Genomic DNA, 23,286 nt, shown 5'->3' on the forward strand with positions numbered 1-23,286 from the left:
TTTTCTGCATTAAACATTTTTAACATTTTTGTTTGCATGTTGTTTATTCTTGAATACTATGCTGACAAGGCATATCCTATCATGTATTAAAAGAGATGAGGTTTTCAGTGCATACACTTTGATGTGTGATTGGTTTTTAATTCTCTAATACTAAGGAAATCTCTTGCTTAAAATATACAAGCCACAAGATACAGTCTGGATTAAAACTCCAATCACCACTCCTAGAATCAGTGATAGACACCTGTGATAGACACTTCCTTCCCTTCAGTTTTTTTGTTACTGATCAGAAATGTGGCTTGGATTTTCTGAGCCAATTAGGGGATTTAGACACACAACTCACACTGAAATTAATGGGAGTTAAACTGTTAAATATTTTAGTTGTCTTAGAAAATGTCAACCTGTATCTAGATATATGAAAAGGAGGAGTCAACCCAGATCGGAGGGAGAAGACCAGGCAAATAGGCCACACCCTTTCCTGTCTAGGATAGAGCTGGGGAGACTGAGTATATATGACATTCTACAAGATGAAACATGTTTTAAGGGGAAAGACTCCCATTTATTTTAATGGACTTTGGGTCAGGCTCCTCAGTTCACAGTGCTCCCTCTCTAAGTGGTCGAACTTCCTCCATGGTTCAGGATGATGAGGGAGCATGATCTGATTCTGCCCCTCTGTTTGCCCCTTGAGTTTGCTTCCCTTTGTAAAAAGTGGAGAGTCTTGAATTTATAGATAGGGTGTAATTCTAGAGAAGATTAAGGACAATTAAATGGTGCAAGTTCCATAATTAGTGGCCACAACTAATATAAATTCACCTGTGTTTGATCATATGTTAAACTGACATTTCACTCAGCCTCCTTAGATAAATTCTTCTTCTGTTACCCAGTGTCAAGAAATAAGTGGCACCTCTTGATTTCCATGGCCGTGAGAGATGACACTGCTGTTATTTTCTTCCCTCCATGGAAAGAATCGAAGAGCAAATGGTGATTTCAGTAAAATATTTTACAGTTTCTTACTGAGAAAATAGGAATCTTGGAGTCAGAGTTTAAATTGCACAATGGGCTTTTTGTTTCTTATAGTGCTACAAAGTGTTTCTCTTCTTGTATATCAGGCACCCTGTGTACCCATGTCACTTCAATGATGATTTTCTTATTTTTCAATATACTATTTTCTCCACTTTTTGGTTTCCTCTCCTCTGTTCATCCCTCATGAAAAAAGAAAACAGCAACAACCCCAAAACACCCACATCAAATTATCCCTGTTTTGGACTCTGCAATCTGTCCTGAGGACCAGCCATGGGAGACACTTCTTATACCAGGCTAACAAAACGGAACACAACTCTTCTGCTTACCGTGATGAACTGACTAATCACCCTGATTAAAGCTGAGGTCACAAAAGCCTCAAAACAAATTAAATGCTCTAGCAAATAGCTTAAACTCTGACATATCCTCCTCCCGCCCCCCCACACACCATAATCTATCACAGTTAACTCTTGCAATCCTGAGTACAAAATAGAAGGGGAAGCTATACTGTGGAGGGTTTTGAGGATTAATGTTTGTAAAGCACTTCAAAGATGGTAAGCTCAATATAGATGCTAATCTTTTCTATTTCAGGTCTTCCTTGCCATTGGGCTCAGGAGGATTAAGGAGAATAGGCTAAAATATGATTCTTAGGAAACTTGTTATGCTCTTCTAGCTTTTTTTTCTCCTTTTTACAATATTGATGATGGGTCATGGTGATTCCAACACACAGTAGAGCTTTGAACTGTAAGCTAAGGCTCACTGAAGGTTCTGCAGTTCTTCCTGCCCTTGTCTATACTTCCAGATTTTCTACCCCTTTTGCATGGTTGCTTTTCAGTGCATCTTTGTTTGATGTGAATATTTGCAGGCGTGCTATATTGCTAAGGAATACATCCTGTATATCTTGTATCATGCAGCACTGATCCTTTCACTTTCTTGTTCAAAATATTACACAGATGTTCTCTCTCCTTGAGAGGCCAATATGGCAGTAATTTTTTTTTTCTCAGAAAAAAAGGGCAAACTGGATACAGCGCTGATGAAAATGCCCGCTTGGTATGAGTCATTGATAGATACCTTGAGAGGAGATTTCATTAATAGAAACATTAATTTTGCCATGTAGACTTTCAGTAACATTTCTGTGCAAGACAAACTTAAATAAGGACATTTTTATGCACTTGGGATTGCACTCATCTAAAAATTGAAATAAAAGTGGTGTGCATATAAGTATGCAATTAACGTACACTTAAGCATATACATTTGCTCTTTTCCAAATTCTTTTTTCCTTATAAATCATCCAAAATTAGCATTTCAGTCCCTGTGGGGGGAAAAGATTCAGATACATCCTGAATTGCGTGAAATGCTTTTAATTTTAAAAAACTTCACACTTGCAAGAGCATGCCTTTAATGGGACTGATCAAATCTTTTGTTTCTAAATGGATTGCCTCAGTAGATATATTGTTTTGATTTTTATTTCAATATGAAATTGACTGATGGAGCAAACATTATTATCTTCTTAAGGCACAGTCAACCAAATCAATACAACTGAAATATACTGATAGAATGAAGATTCAATTAAAACCATATATACTTTCAAATTCTTATTGATTGATTGATTTCCTCTACATCTACAGTCAGTTCCTGAAGAATTACAAAATGGGAAAGGTTTTGGCTACATCATTATGTTTCGGCCTCTTGGTTCAACAAGCTGGACGAAGGCAGTAGTGGCTTCAGTAGAAGCATCGAAGTATGTCTACAGAAATGAAAGTATTACACCTCTCTCCCCTTTTGAAGTTAAAGTGGGTGTCTACAATAATGAAGGAGAAGGGACTCTGAGCTCCATATCTATTGTCTACTCAGGAGAAGATGGTAAGCAGTATTTATTATTATTATTTATTATTTATTTGTGTTCTGTTAGCATTTGTAGACCCCCGGCCATGATTAGGGCTACATCGTGCTAGGCACTGTTCAGATATTCAAAGAAACACTCCATGCCCCAAAGAGATTACCATCTAAATGCACAAGACAGGCAAAATGTGGTAAAAGAGGAAAAAATATTACCTGCATTGTATAGGTAGGGGATGGAGGTGAAGAGAGCTCAGGGCCAGATTTTCAAAACCACTCCGCATCTAGCAGCCCCCATTGAGTGGATTCAGGAGAAGGCTAGAAGAGACTACTTATTGCCAGTTTTATCTAAAGAGTTTGACATCCAAAATGTCAAACTCTTTTGTAAATGTGGCCACTTATTTTTGGTGCTTAAATTGGAGCTGAGCTTTTCTGAAAATCTGACTCAAGCTATAGGTGCTGAGCATTTTGGAAAATCGTTCCCTGACTTAGCCAAGATCACATATGCTGTCTGTGCAAAACCAGGAACTGAAACCAAATTTCCTGAGTCACAAACTAGTGCCTTAACCATAATACCTTTTACTCCTTTTAGTTCTTGCACTTTTGATGTTTAACTTTTAATCAAATGATATGTTCTGTAAATTGCATTTATTACAGACATGCATTTTCTTTCTTATGATCCTAGAGCCACAGATTGCACCAATGGGGGTTTCTGTGCAGAGCTTTTCAGCTTCCGAAGTTGAAGTATCTTGGAATGCTATTGCATGGAACAGGCATACAGGAAGGGTACTTGGCTATGAGGTGATACACAAAAAATTAATTACATATTTTGTTGAAAGATGTTAATTTCAGACTTCACTGCAATCATATCTCTTCCGAAAGCCGTGCATATTCTAGCTTGCCTTCCATTACAGTGAGTTAATGGATAAGAGCCCTTCACCCAACTCTCATTAGCAACATTTCACCTGAAATAATCACAAGTATTTACAGTCCAGTACTGCAGTTCTGTCTATGCCTTCCTATAATGTACTAAAGTAAATTAAACCTTCACTAACAGCACTTAGGTCTACTCTTTTGCATTGAGTACTATAAGAGGACTTGCATTGTATTCTAAAAACCATAACTACCTATCCATCTATTCATGTTCTTATAGAATAACCATCACTATAGTATCTGAGCAACATCGGGCACTTGATGGCACTGAGACATATAGATGAGCTAGAGCAAGTAGTATTTTAACATTGGGTCACCAGTACAAATCCATTTGAAATTGAAAGTAACTGAAAGTTGTTACCATCAAAAGACTGTTCTGTAGCTTATATGAAATACATTGGTATTCTCAGTCCAGCTTCTAGTGAATAACTGTCCATGTCATAAAAAATAACCGCTTACAGTAACAGCACATTTCTCCCTATTTCACACACTGATTGGAAGTCTCTAGCACTGAAATGGTCGTGAAGACTTCATCCAAACTGCCCCTTGATGTACACCACATGCAACCCCATTGATATCAATGGGTTTTCATGGGATGTAAATTGGGATTGATCCCAAGAGGTGGTGCCTTCAGGATAGAGTGAAGGCACACTGGTGAAGGGTGGGGGAAAGTTTTTTACATTACCATTATTTGTGCTCTATATGTTCTATGAATATACTAACACTGAAATATTATTTGAGGTTCCAATGCTGTAAATCCAACCCATTCCACATGCACTATGAAAAAAAACACCAACTTCTCTAGATAAAATAAGCCTAGAATAAATCAAATGCAGACAACAGAAATATTTAAAATTCTATTGTCCTATCATTATGAGCATACATATCAAACAAAGGGGCAGGGGTGTAGAGTATGCAAGCCCTACTAAATTAAACATCCATTAGAGCAAGAGAAAGGTCTAAGTAAATAGTTGCTATTGTATCAAAACTCATAATTAAAACCCTCCTTGATGGCTGATATAAGTGTCTCATTGTGTCTTTTTAAGTCTTTTTCAAATATGCTCAAATTATAAAATCAGACAAGCCTTTAAAATTTCTTACCTTATCAAGGTTTCCCTTTTGGACATCTATAAAGCTAGGGATTTCTCATTTGCTTTTCTAATTTGTATTCAGAGTCTGAAATTTTATTTCTTCACTATAAATATTCATGGTTAATTTTATTTCCTGACAGTTTCAATTACAAAACATGCTGTCTTTCTTGAAACCGTAGTTGTTGGCTTGTCTCGTTTCCAATCAAGACTGTAATTGGTGGGAAAACAATGAACTGTCTGTTCTTTGCTCTTAATATTCAGGTTTTATACTGGACAGATGATTCCAAGGAAACTGCAGCTGGTAAAGTTAGAGTCAGTGGAAATGTAACAGCAAAAAACATCACAGGACTAAAGGCCAACACAATATATTTTGCAACAATAAGGGCTTACAATACAGCTGGGACAGGCCCATCCAGCACTCCAGTCAACATCACTACTAAGAAGTCACGTAAGTATTTAATTTCATATGCAATGAGTTATACAAAAGCAGAACAAATGCCTAACCTAATATCAACATATCACAGTGCATCTTTGTTTTATGTGGTGATGTTAATAAATGGATCCCAAATAGCTTGACAGTATTAAACAGTGCATTTAAAAATAAAATAAACTAATTTATCTCTCCTTCTGCTGTTAATAGGCAGAGTAGTCAACATTAAAAAGTCAACATTTACCAACAGTTTCCTCCCCTGTGATATCTGAGATGCCCATTCAGTAAACAGGCAAAGGGAACTCCTGGGGTGAAATCCTGGCCACAATAGATATGTCTGCGCGACAACTAGACACCTGTGGCTGGCCTGTGCCAGCTGACTCGGGGTAAGGGGCTCGGGCTAAGGGTCTGTTTAATTGCGGTGTAGATATTTGGACTCCGGCTGCAGCTTGAGCTCTGGGACCCTCCCACCTTTCAGGGTTCTAGAGCCCAGCGCCAGGCTGAGCCCGAATGTCTACACCAGAATTAAACAGACCTTTAGATCAAGCCCAAGTCAGCTGAAAAGGGCCAGTCGCAAGCAGTATAGAGTCATTTAATTATGTCAATGGCAAAACTCCCATGGATTTCAATAGGACCATGATTTCACCTCTGCAGGTTATTTTATCTGTTCTATTCTACCTTTAGGTGATTCCCCCAGTAATTTCACATTTTTTAGAACATAAAATATCTATGGCATTTCAGAACTGAAATTCCCCACAGTTCAAGGGGATTTGGTTCTGTATGTTTTAGGCCTATCTTTAGTATTTATTATGACTGACAGCAAAAAGATTAAGCACTTGTAACTATGTTCACTAGGGGGGAGGGATAGCTCAGTGGTTTGAGCATTGGCCTGCTAAACCCAGCATTGTGCGTTTAATCCTTGAGGGGCCACTTAGGGATCTGGGGCAAAATCAGTACTTGGTCCTGCTAGTGAAGGCAGGGGGCTGGACTTGATGACCTTCCAGTTCTATGCGATCATTATATCTCCAGACATTATTATGCTGCCATGTGGCAACCATTGATAAACATTTACTTTTGAATAGCCATGATGTGCTACATTGCTGCATGTTTTCATATGCGATTTCAAAAGAGATGGCACGTCAATAAAGAAAAGCTGTTCCAAATGGCAAACAACAATATTGGGAACCAGGAATATGAGTTTGGGGTGGGTTCTTTTGTAATACAGTTGTTAAATGTTACTGGTTACATTGCAACAGAGGGTCCTGTGGCACCTTTGAGACTAACAGAAGTACTGGGAGCATAAGCTTTCGTGGGTCAGAACCTCACTTCTTCCCTTGCATCTGAAGAAGTGAGGTTCTGACCCACGAAAGCTTATGCTCCCAGTACTTCTGTTAGTCTCAAAGGTGCCACAGGACCCTCTGTTGCTTTTTACAGATTCAGACTAACACGGCTACCCCTCTGATACTTGACTGGTTACATTGTTGTCTTCCAGTGTTCTGCAGAGTGAGAGAAATATATGTAATGGATTCATATAAAGGCAGATTATTCAGTCATTTAAATTTCCCATGGTAACAGAATTATGACAAAACATGCCACTCCCTTTTTAGAACGTTGTCCAATGAAGCTAATAACTGATGGTGTTTTAAGGCTTGATTCTCCAAGGTTCTGAGAAACTCCTGGAAGTATCAAGCGCAATCCAGGAGCTACCACGCATCTCGCAGGATAGAGTCTTTAAAGACGTGTGAGAGACCTATTACTTAACAGTAAACACACATTAGAAAAAGCATTATGCCACAGATCTACACAGAAGGGATGTATTTGTGGAATCATGATAAGAATAAGATTTAAGACTGATCCAATTCCAGTGGAAGTCATTAACGTCAGTGGGCACTGGATAAAACAGGGATAAAAATATTAAGAGTTTGAAGAACAATTTTGTGCAATAGTGAGCATGCATGTGCATACCATATGGCAGATTCAAAACAAAATCTGAATATTAACCAGACATTTCATGTCTAAATGATATCTAAATAAGCATATTGTTGTCAAAGGCTTAAATCAACTACTTAAACTTCTTTTGCCCCTTGAAGATTGATAGCATTTACAGCTAGAAATTGTACTGATCCTTAATTAGATACAGTGGTGGAAATGTTGGACATGTAAGTTACTAAGTAGTATACAGTTTTTTCCTTGCTATCAAATACATTCTGAGTGCCTCTCACATATTATCTTAACCCCAGTCATAATTCTGCTTTTTTTTCTGCCTTTATTACAGATCATTTCTAGAGATGAAAAAATACACATACAAGGGGCTCTATAAAGCCAAATTTATTATTATAGTGCTGTCTGGAAACTCTGCTATACATTTTTGTCATCATTTTCATAATAAACTCTTGTTTTCAGTGGTTTCTGAGTTGGAAGTGAAAAATAATTCAGGAGAAACCTGGCATAGAACCTGGAAATTTGGCATATCCTGGAAGCAGAACATAATGGCAACTAAGAGGAACCAAATGACTTTTTAATATGTAGTGTTATGATACATTATGAAAGCTCAAACGTGTCCCAGTACATACAGCTTAATATTTCAAGTATTATTAGAAAAAATAGAGTTGGAGTGGAGTTCTCAGTCCAGAATTAGGGCCTGTGTGAAAAGCCCTCAATGTTCTCAAAATCTTTTGCATTTGCTTCTTGGATTTGCTCTTCCTCCTGAATATTAGGCTTTAGAAAGAGTGAGTCCCCTATTAATGTCAATTTAAGAAACAATTGTATTGAGTATTGCCATCCTTATTTTTGTTTAACTGCATCTCCTTTTTAGATTGCAAAGACTTCAATGTTCAAAAGGGATTTAGTGAGTTAGGACTAAATTGGACACTTAGCTCCATTGGGAATTGGACACTTAGCTCCATTGACTGAATCATACTTAGGGCATAGGGGAAGGCCAAATAATTCAAGATGTACCCTTCTCACTCTAAATTTCTAGTTACAGTTCATATAGTTTATTTTACCCATGATAAATGTGGTTATCATAACCTTGGGTCCTATCTCCCCACCTTCAGTCCACAACTTACATACTGCTTCCTGGAACGGATCTACTACAACTTTTGCTGCTAGAAAAATGAAAAGGTAGCATTTTGTTTGTCTTGTAGAAGAGAGAACAAATATGTTTTGTTTTGTACTGTTTTTTGTAAACTTCACTATCAGCAGAACTGAATTTTGCCTATTCCTCAAAAGAGTACATCAGAATTAGAGCTAAACACAAAATTTGTAACAAACAGTTTAGCCAATGAATTTAGTCCTTTTTCCTGTCCGAAGTGACTGCTTTATGCAGATTAACTTACCCTTCAAAATGATTATTGTGGGTAAAATCTTTTAGCCTATGGATTTGTTGTGAGCTGCTCACTACATATATCAGTTTGAATACATCATCATGTGGCTGAGTGCCTTCTTGTGACCTCAAGGCAGTCCTGCAAATAGCCCCTACCTCAATTTCTGCCTTTTAGGTGCTTCTTCTATAACTCACAAATCCTTTTGTCCATTCACACATCTCCTTAGATTTTGGTTTATTAAATTAATAAACATTCAAATTCCTCCTTAAATTGATCTGTTTACATCTTCTCATCAGGTCACTTGGAGGCCTCCTGCTTCCGATTTCAATCCCAGAGTCCCAGGTTTCTGCGCTGGAACCTACTTGCTCCCAGCAACCTTTGTAATCAAGATGGCCTCCATAACTCTCTCAGCTCAGCCCTGGTATCTCAGTGTTCTCTGCTGGAGCCTATTTGCTCTCCACAATCAGTCGTCTCCCTCCATCCCCACTCTAGTCTCCTAGGGAATATCATCTCTGCAGCTTCCCGCTGTCCTTAATAACAGATACAGGTGAGCCCTGCTCAGGGAGGCCTGCCTAGTAACTAGGGTTGGCTAGCATTTAAAGAGGCAAGTCACCCTGTTACACCCTGTCATTGAAGTGGTGTGATTGGTCACCTAAGCACACAGTAAGGCATTACTCACCATAACTGAAAATGGCAGAATCTGTCCCTTAATTTCTTAGAACCTTAATTTATCTATCTATTAAAGGGTGTAATTATACTTCGACGTTATGAGGGCTCATTAACTAATATTTGAAAAACTCTAAGTTCCTCAGAAGATAGGTGCTTTATATGTGACAAGTATCAAGTAATAGTAATGATAAATGAAACTAAGCTCTCTAGATACTCTAACATTTATCACTAGAGGACAGTACATAAGAATGTAGAGTAGGTACCGTATGGGCCTGAACTATGAAGTTCTGATCTAGAACTGAAATTCCGCACATTTCAAGGGGATTTGGATCTGTGTGTTTTAGGCCTATCTTTAGTATTTATTATGACTGACAGCAAAAAGATTAAGCACTTCTAACTATGTTCACTAGCAGCTTTGTTGATTAGTTCCCACCTTCGCCACCAAATACCCACTTCTCTCTATGTACCAAAATACTTGTGGTTTAGTAAAGCATCTGTTTCAGAGTAGCAGCCGTGTTAATCTGTATCCGTAAAAAGAACAGGAGTACTTGTGGCACCTTAGAGACTAACAAATGGGCTGTAGCCCACAAAAGCTTATGCTCAAATAAATTTGTTAGTCTCTAAGGTGCCACAAACACTCCTGTTCTTTTTAAAGCATCTGTGTTTTCTTTTGATTAGCATGACACTAGAATGACATATCAAAGTGAGATCTGCCTATCAGAATATTCAATAGGATGAAGCTTCTTGCTCAAGAAAGTGTAATTCCAAATATTGCAAAGACTGTTAGGCTTTTGTTTGTTTGCTTAATTTATTTTAATAAGAATATTGTATTCACATTATTTTCTCTCTGTAGGCCAGACCTCCTAGTCCAGTCACATGGAGGTATGAGGGATGGGAAAGATAGCTGTAAGCCACCTTTCTTGTCCACCAATCTAGGACTGGCTGGGAGCCAATCTGGCCTCCAAAGTAATTAGAACTGCTCTAATTTACACAGGTAGTGACTGCCCCACTGACTGTTCCATTAGCACAGTGAACTCCACGTTGGATATTAGGAAACACTATTTCACTAGGAGAGTGGTGAAGCACTGGAATGCGTTACCTAGGGAGGTGGTGGAGTCTCCTTCCTTGGAGGTTTTTAAGGCCCGGCTTGACAAAGCCCTGGCTGGGATGATTTAGTTGGAAATTGGTCCTGCTTTGAGCAGGCGGTTGGACTAGATGACCTCTTGAGGGCCCTTCCAACCCTGATATTCTATGATTCTATGATACACCTTCAGGCCTCTCCAGATGTATCCCCCTACAGTGGTGGGGCTAGGAGTGGACAGGGTACTGCTGGCTAGAGGGAGGAATCCCAGAATACCACATGAGCTTTACAAGGTGTACAGCAGCCAGGTGGAGGGCAAAGGATCTGGCCCCGAGCTTTTATATTTTTATTTGTTTTTATTTTTTTGTGAAATCTGCCTTACAAATAGCTATGGAGGGCAAAATAGAGGCATAGGTAGCCCCATGTAGGATGGAGTGAGGCTGGTGAATCATGCATTCTCCCCTCCTCAAGCTCCTTGGGGATTCTCTGGAGAGGATGGTAGTACCACAGGCCGTATTACCAGCCCTGTTGTAACCCTCTTCACTGTTGGGATCCCATTTTAAGGGGCAGCTGAGATCACAGGGCATCCCTGGTCATATTGCTCCACTGGAGCCTTGTTGATGGGTAGTGCAGGGGGAGGGGGCACAACAGGCAAGCCTCTTGGCTCATTCCACTTTGGGGATGTTAGGGGGATCCCACTGGGATGGTTGAGGAGAAACTGAATTTCACCCATGAAGTTTCCACTTCTTAGCCCATTTGTATTGGGAATCCAGTCCTGGAGCAGGCAAATTGAAAGTGCTCCTCCTCCCTTTGTTCTTCACTTGGTGACCATCCTAGCCCATAATGCTGTCTATTTCCACACTGTGATAATGGTGTCCATCGGTGCCTCCCCACCAGGACATGGTACCAGCAGTGAGTGTGGAAAAAAGGACCTGGGCAGATTCTGAGAAAGCAGCCTGAAAGGAGGCTGTGAAGTTACTGACTGGGAATGGGTAGCACAGTTGAGATTCCATTTTGGAGCTAATTGACTGTTTGATAAAGCAAGAAAATTAATATGCACGCTGCATTTTTTTATTCTCCTATATAAGCCAAAAATTATTAAATACAACTAAGATCACAGGGTGCTGCACATTTATCACAGCAAGGACACCATCACACATATAGCTGTATTTTTGTATATTAGGTCGGCAAATGTGACTGCCATGAATTTTTGCTCTTGGCTACATGGTTTGGAGGTCTCTGTTACCCCTTTGGTGTTTAGGAAATTCATGGTGGCTGGCCAGCCTACATCCTTGTGCTGAAGAGAACAAACACCAGTTCTAGATTCTGGGTGGCTTTTACATACAGATAGCAGTAGGGCCTGGAGTTCCCTCTGCAATCTCCTTCCCCTCCACCCCAGTTTTGCTGCACAAAGGCAGGCAGAATATACACCGTAACAGCAAGAGGGTTTGGATAACTCTCCTGTGATACAAACGGACACATTTTGGGTGAAAGTCAAATGGTAATGGCTTATGAGTTTAAGTTAGACTTCAGTGGCACAACAAAGACCTTTGTGGCGGCCCTTTGGAGAGGGGTGAAGATCCTCCATGCACAAGTACTTGCAACGCTACCATGAAAATACCCGTCAGCATACACAATTGGTTGAGGATTCATGACACTTTCCCTTCACTGAGCCTCCTTGTGAACAAGTAATTGCTTGAAAAAGTGTTTGTGGAAAGCAAATAAGAGGTTGTGAACATCAGTTAAGTGAGTTCACTTTTTATGCAAGTTCATGGACGTTTTCTAAAGAAAGAAATCAGAATTCACCCAGCTTTCAGACTATTTCTCAGTGAGGGAGCGGCTGAAATATGCACACATCTGTTTGGTTACACCTCGGTTGTTCACCAACATCTTCCTTTCCTATTGATGAAAAGGATTAAACCTCTCCACAATTATGAAACAAACATCACTACTTTTCTTGCATAATATAACAATTAGTTTGTTCCATCTCTGTAGGAAACAAAAGGAGATTACAGACTGTTATCAAATTAACTGTTCCTTATAATTTACATATGTTAAGTGTCAAGGTCAGATGTGGAAACAGCAGTGCATAGATTTAAAAGGGGAGAAAATGGATGCCAGAAAATTAATATGTTCATTTTAGGTCTGAGTCATGAAAACCATAGGAGTCCTTCTGGTGCTAATGAATCCATTTTCTTCTTTCCAATCCAAGTCTATATTCATAGACTTTAAGGTCAGAAGGGACCAGTGTGGTCATCTGATCTGACCTCCTGCACGTTGCAGGCCACAGAACCTGTAATAGATTATAACCTCTGTTTGAGTTACTGAAATACTCAAATCATGATTTGAAGACTTAAGTTACAAAGAATTTACCATTTACTCCAGTTTGAACCAGCAAATGACTTGTGCCCCATGCATCGGGGAAGGCAAAAAATCCCCAGAATCTCTGTCAATCTGACCTGGGGGGAAATTCCTTCCCGACCTCAGATATGACAATCAGTTAGATCCTGGGCATGTCAGTGAGACCAGTGAGACAGACACCAAGGAAAGAATTCACTGTAGTAACTCAAAGCCCACCCAATGTAGTGTCCCATATCTGGCTGTTGGAGATATTTTCTATTAGTAGTCATATGCCATTGTAGGCAATCTCATCTCATTCCCTTAATTTCTAAATGCTCTCCTCCCAGATGTGGCCCCTAACCAAGACAGATACACCATACCGCAGGATACAATCCACCATTCTAAATCTCAAATTTAGTTCAGAGATGCTGTTTCAACTTCACACATCCTTGGAGAACCCCCTGATACTTGGAGAACTCTGAATTTTGCAGGATTTAATCCCAGTCATTTTGGGGTAGATTTTCAATGGCCTGAGTGAAGAGATCCCTAAACTAGCCACCAGGAAATGCCAAGGAGTGGAGACAGGCTTAAGTCCCACCAGTCTCCACTCCAAGATATTTAGGTGCCCAATTCCAGGCAAAAGGGAGGCACCTCCCCCTGTTTGGGATTCTCAGCCATGAACCCTCTCCTGGAATTAGTCTCCTAAACCTAGTCAGTCCTTTCTCATGGAAAAAAAAGACAGAGGATTGTGAGCATATATACCAGATTGGGCCCCACAAGCAAGACAGGCAGGGGAACACTTCATTTAGGAATGCTGGCATGGCTAGTGCACCAAGCAGGTTGGTGGCAGTCAGGACTTAGGCATTTTTTGCACATGCCCACAACTGGAAGCTTAGGTGCCGTGGGGACTCCAGGTGCCTACTGGGTTAGGTGGCAGATCAGCAGGGTTTTGAGGATCTCAGTGGTGCCTAAATTCAACATTGGATCTCAGTAGTGCCGAAAGGTTCAATTTAGGCACTAAACTTTTAAAGGCATTTAGGTGCCTAACTCCACTTGATTGTAGCAGGAATTAGTCACCTAAATACCTTTGAGGATCTGGAACATTGTGGATCTAGCACCTAATGAGTGTTATTTGTACCTTCAAAAGTCTACTCTGTCTACTGGACACAAGGGTTCCTAAAACCCTGGCAGTCTGATCTATTAAAAACAAAGATTTGCACATTGAGCTTGTTTCAAGCTTTGTAACCTCATTTTTTTTCTGATATCCACATAGAAAAACATTTTGTAGTACATTACATCTAAATATTCGTAATAGTACTTAAAATTTAACAAAATCTATTCAGTGTAACTTAGTATAGGCTGAAAGCACCAGATTCTTCCTATATTCCTAAATTGCACTTTTCTCAGTAGGTTATTTGTGTTATGAGTAGAACTTTACAATTCTAACTAACATGATAGGGATGACTGACCTGAAAATATTTTTACTCCTCTTGGTTTGGATCAGCCGTGCATTGGTTACTTTCATGTCAGCAGCTTGTTCGATTATACTATGCAAATTAATATCAAATTGTATCTTGTGATTATCTTTTTTAAAGCACCAAGTCAACCACCAGCAAACATTGCATGGAAACTGACAAATTCAAAAATATGCTTGAATTGGGAACATGTAAAAACAATGGAAAATGAATCAGAGGTGTTAGGCTACAAAGTAAGTAATTTCTTTGTCTAATTAATCATACATATTGGTTATAATAGAGACACCACAAGTAGAGCAAATGCTTGATGACAATCATACTTTCCCTGAGACTAATCACTAAGTGGAAAATATTGACTTCTTCAGTGTTTGGGATGCATGATGGACAGTCAAATATAAAAATTAAAATTGGGCTATCTGCTATTAGCTCTTATAATTTGTCAATGCATAAATGCATCTCCACACAGATCAGAGGATAGACCTCTAGGTAATAAAAGTGTCAAGGAGCTCTACATGAAAATCATTTTAATAAATCTATTGTTTTAAAAGGGTAAATTTAGTATGAAGCCTGTTTGCAGTGGTTTTGACCAAGGAGGGAGGTGGCCACAATCCAGTTCAAGAAAGGAAAGATTCTTCATTCCCATCATGAAGAATTTAGACACTGGCCTTTAGGCCCAGTCCTGAAAAAACTCTTCCTCACATGGGTGAAGACTTGCATGAGTAAGGACATGCAGGACCTTTGTGGAATTGTTGTTTTACTCACCCCAAGGTTATGCACAGATATTTCCCATGAAAAAAAAAAGAACCCTGCCCCAAAAAACAAAACAAAAACATCCAACATTTCTGGAAGAGAGGTGAGCCCATACACTGTTACTCCCTAATGAGTTATGTTATTTGACGAGCTGCACACTTTTGGGGACAGACTAGACTGTTGAGTTCTGTTAGGTTCACTCCTTTGTGCTTTAACCATTTGCTTCTAGGCAATACTTTTCTATTATATTTCAACATTCTAGGAGCTCTTTAAGTACTCACTGCAATAAACCTATTTTAAAAATGCCCATTAACACCATTTCTCCATCCACTTCACTCTTCAGTTTATCTTTTTTAACATAAAAGTGTCAAAAAGCTGCCAAGAGCAAGAAGTTATATACTGTCATTGCTGTGCTGGCAAAGAAGAAAGACTTCCTGAAGAAGAGATTATTCTTGCACGCAGGATTTGCATCTAAATTTATTTCTGGCTAGCCCTCGTGCACCAGTGAAATAGTCCAACCAATCTGTAAGCTGGCACGATGATATCATAACAAAAAGACCACATGAACAGTACTAAATGAAGTGAGTTCTGTGTTAGGAGAGAAGGAGTTCTAGTTGACACTATCCAAATTACTGTCTCCTCTTGAGCTTTTTTAGTACATATACCTACAGGTTGCTTCACTTTTTTCAGATCCAGCAGCAGCTCCAGGCACCAGCACACCAAGCGCGTGCCTGGAGCGGCAAGCCGCAAGGGGTGCCCTGCCGGTCCCTGCGAGGGTGGCAGTCAGTCAGCCTTCGGCAGCGCGCCTGCAGGAGGTCTGCAGTCCCGTGGATTTGGCAGCAATTCGGCGGTGGGTACGCCGAAGCCGCGGGACCGGCGGACTTCCCACAGGCATGCTGCCGAAAGCCACCTGCCTGCCGTGCTTGGGGCGGTAAAAAAGCTAGAGCCACCCCTGTTCAGATCTGCAGATAAGCATTACATTGCACTCAATGGGAGTATTTGTATTGATTCAGATGGACTTTGAATCAGAAACAAATGGGCAGATTTTCAAAGGAGCTCAGCACAATGGTTTCTTTGCTGTTTTGAAAATGGGGCCACAAGGGGAGATGATGGGCAATGAGCTGAGCTGTTTTCAAATCAGGCCTCAATTGTGGATGAGAAACTCTAAAATCTGGCCTTAAGTGCATCTTCCGTACTTCCACACTGACTGAGATAGAGACATGAATAATACATTTTGAATAATCTTTCATGGCCTTACACTGTAACTGAAATTTGGATCTATTTCTTATGAATACTGTGTTGCACATAGGACAAGGGCTGGCATTGTAATTGAAGCACTACACCCATTAGGCCCCATATGCTGAATCTACACAGAAAATGATAGTAACTTTCTGAAGTGGTCTGTGTTTCTGCTCAATAAATCTGCAGGGTTCTGAAAATGAAGAATTACATGTGTGTGAGATATGAGAAATAATGCGCTCTCAGAGACCCTAAAAAAGGCAGCTACAAAAATCCAATTATTTCTGTTTTTTTCTAATCCCTTTATATTTAGATTTCATACAGGCAAACTAGACAAAGCAAAACTCATATACTGGAGACAAATAACACCTCAGCTGAGCTTCTGGTACCATTTGAAGAAGATTATCTCATAGAAATAAGAACAGTCAGCGATGGTGGGGATGGCAGCAGTAGTGAGGAAATTAGGATTCCAAAAATGTCAAGTAAGTTGGTTTTTTTTTCTGAATATTATTGTCTAAAATGAAGCCAGTGCACTTCTAAAGGGAAGGCTAACTAGATCTTCACCACCATCGATGAGCAATAGCATGGCTTGATCTAGGTAAACCTGGAGCAATCTCTGGTATAGTTTTATGTTTAATGCAAATTGGGGAAAGCAATTTATACAGTCTGTATGTGGCCTAACTTTTTAGGGTATCTCTCCCTCTGCAGTGGCCTGGAGAGTGGGACCAAAACTCCACGTGGAATAAGTGACTCTATTCAACACAAGGGTGTGCCTAATAGGCATTATGTAGCACTGATTTGTTGGTAATAGACTTGGGGGTGCATCTCCTCCTAAAATACCTTCAGAGAAGGTGCCAGCTATCATGAAAAGGTTCCTCCTTTTCTCTTGTTGAGATGAAGTGATGTCATTTTACTTCTGTAATTCCTGGGCAACGCTGCCGGAAAAAGTACGATTTGAGCCCATTAGCAATAACAAAGAGGGTTACCAGATAGCAAGTCTAAAAAATCGGGATGGGGTTGGGGGGTAATAGGTGCCTATATAAGAAAAAGCCCCCAAAATCGGGACTGTCCCTATAAAATCAGGACATTTGGTCACCCTAGTAACAAAGCATCATGGTCCCAATCTTATGAAGTGCTAGCGTCTCTGGGCACTGATGACACTTAGCACCTTGCATGAGCTGATATGAATTATTATAATTCATAACATGTGTATATGCATTTTTGCTGAAAAATTTGAATGATTCTGAATTCTTTGAAAAATAGATCTGACACAAAGTACTCTTGCATATGAATTTACTTGCCTGAGGTGGTTTTATTTTTGTATTTTTATAGGTTTAAACTCCAGAGGAACAAAATCATTCCAGTTGGTAGTCCATGTGGTAACAAATGGGATTATGATTCTGAGTTGCATTCTTACTTTCTCAGTTCTTTGATGATTAAAGCCACGGACAGTCATGGACCTTTGAAAGTAACTCGTCTATAGATTTTATCCTGATACTCCAGCCACAGTCAACATTCCCGATGACTATACTACTGGGGGGGTGGGAATATACACTGTACAGTATTAAGAATGTAAATATCAATATTGCATTAATAAAAATATATTAATCTGTGGATAAATATATATAAATAAATTAAATGGAGTGGTGCCAAAATATAGCTGTGTGATTGCAACAAGTGACACCTATTATATTTTGCAAACAATGAGGTATGGTGCAAATCCAGTTTAATTATATGACCCACATGAAAGACCCGGGCCAACTCATAAATTGTGAATTGATAACAAAGAGGGAATAGGTTTGCAGATGTTTGTGGAGTGGATATTTACCCTATCTTCCTCATTTCAATCTTTACAAAAGAATAATAATCACACTTTACAATTTAATGAAAAAAATATTTGTTTACATTTTGCACCTATTTGTATCAGGTTACTACCTGGATGTTACAAGACATGAATCGACATATAATGTACCCTTTTGAACTTTACCAAATTATTTTCTCTGAAAAGGGAAATAGTCATCTGCTTCTACAAAAGGAATTAGAGTCCATTCCAAAACCCATTGAACTCAGTTAAAACAATCCCATTGACTTCAATCCCACAGCCTGCGGATTAGGCCCTTAACGAGACAATATTTCTTATGATATAGCATACACTAAACCAGTATAGTCTCAAATACGTTTTTAAAAAACTTTTTTATGCAAAGAAACTCTTCTGGTCAATAAATCAAGCATTTCAGAGGGGGCTAAATATTTACATTAAGATTATTAGTAAAGGAACATCTTCACGGTTGGTCTGTGAAATATTTGACGTACTATTTTTCTTATAAATTCAATGTAATTTTGTGTTTCATTTTCTAAATCATCTGCTTCGGTTCTGTTTTTCTAATAAATAAATAAATTAAATAACTGAATAATCCAACCATATAGTTACTTAAATATTTAAGACTACATTTTCATCTTGCTGCTTTGGGATATACTTTGTGTACATAATTTCCTTTAGCATTAATGCAATTCACAACCATACAGCAATGCCACTCAGGAGATGAAAGGTTGTTGTGTGACCTTATAGAAAACTTTTCACAATATCTTTTTTTATACCAATACTACGCTGTTGAATAAAATGCAATCATTGAAAGAATTAATGACTAATCTGAGGAGAACTTTTTTCCGTTACCAATAAAGTATACAGTGGCTTGTTGAAAAGCTCTGCATGTTGATTTGACATAAATCATCTCAAATGTTTAAAAAGTTCTGAAATGTTTTGTGGCCAGCCATCTAATTGCAGGGTATTCACATTTATGTGGTTCCCCTCTGCCTGTACATAGTGGATGAAATCCTGGCCCTATTGAAGTCAATAGCAAATCTCCCATTGACTTCAATGGGGTAGAATATCACCTAATGCATATTACATCACTGACTAATCTTAAAGGGCCCTTAAAGGGATCTGACCAGGAGATACTGAAATCATGTGGTGGGAGAATAGGATCCAATGTCTTTAATGGTTTGTAAAGTTGCTCTTTAATCAATTCAGCAAGAGTATTAGTCATAATTCCTACAGATTGTCTCTCTTTCTCTCCGATATATACAGTATAGATTTTACCAACCTTCACAAGGAAAAATCTGTTTTCCCTTTGTGTTTGACTTCCACCATTTTCTCACATTTATCAGAGCAATGATGTTATATCAGAGCTTGTTAAAATGCTTTGTCACTAAAAAAAATTATACTAGTCTCCTGACAGATTCCGTCACTATGTATTAGCTATTAGTTATTTTGTCACGGTTTGAAACTGTAGCTTCATCTTCAGGCGGGACTGTGAGGGGGAAGGAAAGGAACAATATTTTATATTTATACTACAAGATGATGAAAATCACCTGATTAAGTTCTTCAGTTTATTCAGTTATTAGACAGTCAAACTCAGTCCCATCGTAGGGGACTATAAACCATTTAAAATAAACGAGTTTGGCCCAAAATGTGAAGTGACACTAGTTGATTATAGCTTGACAGCTTTATGAACACCAGTATCAATGGACTGACTCTCTCACATTAGGTTTGGGGGACCAAAAAGTTCCTCAGCACTTCGCACTAGTTTACATTCCCTCTCCACTACTAAATACTGTGTAACGTGCACCCTCAGCATGAAGACCCGGGCTGTGTCCCCTTTCCTTGTTACAAAACTGAATATGGAGAAAATATTTACTAACACCAGCACTTTTCATGAAACATGCTTACATGTTCTGAATGTTCCTACTGATGATTATTGTGTACCCATTCCCTTTCACAAAAGGCCCAGAGGGAAAAGAAATCTAGTCACATACTAAGGAGCAGAGCAGTAAGAACAGATTCTTATTAAGATTAGTATTTATTTTGAACAGGTCACATTTTGCAAAGCTCAAAACATCATGCTCGTCCATAGACATGGAAGGCCTGATCAGCGGCAGAGCCAGTGCTGCCTATAACAGATGTGAGCTCAAATGGATTGGGGGATGTCATTCTGCAGACTAGTCACCCCCTGGCATACACACTTTCAAAGCACTGATTAAAACACCACAGAACTATGTTGAGATTGAAAAAGAAATGCTGGCAATTGTGCTTGGTTGTGAGCAGCTTCATGCATATGTATATTGGCAGAAATCTGTTAAGGTAGAGATTATAAACCATTGGAAACTATATTACCATTGTGAGAGGTGACATCTACACATCCATAAATTAGCATGAACTTGCAAAAACCCTCATTAAATGTGAAATACAGGCCCAAGGAGGAACTTCCTATAGTGGACACACTTTCAAGAGCAAGTGAAAAGAAGGAACTGCAGGGAGAGGAATTTGCAATAAATACAACAAAAGGCAGAAAAATCACATGAGATTCCTGATCACCCTTCCTGCAAGGCCTGCATATCTAAACTAAATAGAAAAGATTACCGTTTTTTAAGTGGACTAATACTCAGTTTCTTTGAAAATTGAGCTGTTGGATAACCCCCTCAGTAGCAATGTAATTGCTCATTACCATATATCCAGGTTTCAGAGTAACAGCCGTGTTAGTCTGTATCCGCAAAAAGAAGAACAGGAGTACTTGTGGCACCTTAGAGACTAACAAATTGGGCTGTAGTCCACGAAAGCTTATGCTCTAATAAATTTCCTACCATATATCGTGAGTCATAGTTTGTTCATAAGTGTTAAGAGCAGATATCTGACCCTAATTCATATATGGTTCATTTCAGGAACTCTGATATCTAAGCACCAAACCATTACTCAATACCATTAAATGGATTAGCAGAAAAGTCACTGCAAATAGCAAAGAACTTGCTAAAATATCCCCGATTAACTCAAGGGAGTCATACTAAGCATTAATTACAATATCAGATTACACTTCCCATGTGTTAGTAGGATCACCATTCTGGAGATGTATGGGCAGAATGACAATATCTAAAAATGCTTCTTGAGTCAAAGAAATTGACTTTAAAGTAGATAACAAAAACTAGAGTTGACAATTCCAATTTACAGCAATTTTCAGAATTTGTTTTTGTTCCACATTGGCATGAAAACAAGCCATTTCAAATGTTTTTATGAAAATGGAATTGTGTTGAAATGTCAATTTTCAGACAAAAAACAGAGATTTTCATTTTGTGTGTGTGTGTGTAAAGGTAAGTGCCCTAAACACCAGGCTGTGTGAAAGTCTCTCTCTCCTTTCCAAGGTAAACTTTGTCAAAACCAATACACCCCCACAAAATGTTTCAGCTTTGATGAAATAGCATATGGCAACAAAATGAAATTTTGCAGAAAATGTTCCAACCACCTCTACAAGAAACTGATATGCCAGGAAACTTGAATGGAGGATAGTGAACAAGACAAATGGCAAACAGTTACTCCCATGTCAAGTGGGAGAGAAAGGCAAATTTCAAACAGAAATTGGCGTCCAATGTGCTAAATTAATATCTAGTTAATCCACAACATGATTATATGCAATAACCAGTTGTGCTAGAGGAAAAGAAGATACTTAAACAAAAGTAAGGCAGACATTGTCTCTATTTCTTGAGGACATCCAGAATGCTGTTGACAGAGGGAGGTAACAAAAGTCACCCACCCAGTCACTGGCACTAAAAAACACGGGCTTTAGATGGCAGATCCACTTCAGAAGCCAAATCAGGCACAAAACTGTTCTGAGAACATAACATTTTTCCATCTTTATTGGTGTGTTCCACTGATCACCTGTGCTTGTTGATGGTTGCTAATTTTATTGATACGAGGCTTTATTTGCATTTGATTTAACAAAAAGATTAAACAAAAAGAAGAGGTAACAATAAACACAGGACTCAATAGACAATGATCCCAGGTATGTGACAATGGTATAACCTTTTGTAAACTGGACTCATGTCAGCTGACTGAACCAGGAGTTGGAAATAAAGATTAATCTCTTACCAGCACACCTATGAATCACATCTTTTTTTACACTGTTTGGTAATACATAGGGATAAGATGTGCCATGAAGGGTGCCCATATTCAGGAATGTGACAGGATGGTCTGGTGCTTTGTGGGGTATATAGATGCTCCTATAGCCTATAAAACTCAGGTTTGTACGTGGTTTGATTAAGTGAATAAATGTGATGTAAGTGGAGTATGAAAGATCATCTTGCCTTGTTTTCTCTTTCTGTACTATACTCTGTCTATGCTGCAGAATTATTGTTGTTGTTTGAATTCCTTTTTCACGCTCTTTTGGGAATCAAATGAGCCTAAGAGATTCCTGACACCTGGGACTTGGTTGGGTTGCCTTAACAACAATTGGCCAGACAAGACAGGGCTAATTGTCTTGGTTTAATTCTCAGCAAGCCTAACCTTGCCTCTGAATAAAACAGAGTCTGGGGCCAATCAGGACTAGAGAAGCAAAATAAATGCAGCTTTCCTGTCGATGAGAGAAGGGTCATTCAAATGTTGGAAGCTTTAGCTTCCTGCTTCCAAATGCTGGGGCAGTTAAGGTACATATGCTAGGGGAATTGCAGTCTGGAAAAACCCTGCTGGGGAACCTGAATTGTTTACTTTCGGGAACGTTGCCTCGTATTTGGAACTGTTTGGTACATGTCCTCTCCCAGCTCCAGGGAAGACAAATGAAACTTCCAGTCCACCCTTGAAAGAGAGAGAGACAGCACCAGTGACTTTTTTTTTTTCCAATGTAATCCAGATCCGTTTCCTGGGACATCACTATGATATAGAACCAGGATTTATGCTGCACTTAGTATCTTTATTATCTTTGTGTAGTGTATTAACTGCACAAAGATGCTTTGTGTAGTGTATTAATTTTAAAAATCCATGTAAATTGGGGCAGAACACTTAGTCTTTAGGTCAGGGGTAATCAATTATCTGTTGTCAAGGTCCAAATTTCTTGGTCAAGGTATAGTCAAGGTCCAGACTCCAGAGAAAATAATACAAAAACAACAATAATGATAATAATAAGTAAATAAACAGATTTCAGAGTCTGTTCCAAAGCATTTGGCAGTCTGGATTTGACTCATGGTCTGCCTATTGACTAGCCCTGCTGTAGATAGTCTCTTATTCAGATATTTAACCACAGAATTTGTTCTAATTTCAACCTTTTCTTTTATC

At 39.0% G+C, this 23,286-nt stretch overlaps 1 protein-coding gene across 1 annotated transcript in view; it reads left to right on the top strand.

Annotated features, from left to right (window-relative positions):
• CNTN6 (contactin 6) overlaps positions 1-18,862 on the top strand; it is a 221,956-nt gene extending 203,094 nt beyond the window's left edge. Inside the window, exons 18-23 of the mRNA XM_054033268.1 lie at positions 2,646-2,880; positions 3,542-3,657; positions 5,142-5,328; positions 14,322-14,434; positions 16,504-16,672; positions 17,523-18,862. Of these exons, the coding sequence (XP_053889243.1) occupies positions 2,646-2,880; positions 3,542-3,657; positions 5,142-5,328; positions 14,322-14,434; positions 16,504-16,672; positions 17,523-17,623 (921 nt within the window). The 3' untranslated portion in view covers positions 17,624-18,862. The remainder of the gene's footprint in view (positions 1-2,645; positions 2,881-3,541; positions 3,658-5,141; positions 5,329-14,321; positions 14,435-16,503; positions 16,673-17,522) is intronic.
• Positions 18,863-23,286: the final 4,424 nt, after the last annotated feature.

This window comes from Malaclemys terrapin, chromosome 7, assembly GCF_027887155.1.
Source record: "Malaclemys terrapin pileata isolate rMalTer1 chromosome 7, rMalTer1.hap1, whole genome shotgun sequence".
Lineage (NCBI taxonomy): Eukaryota > Metazoa > Chordata > Testudines > Emydidae > Malaclemys > Malaclemys terrapin.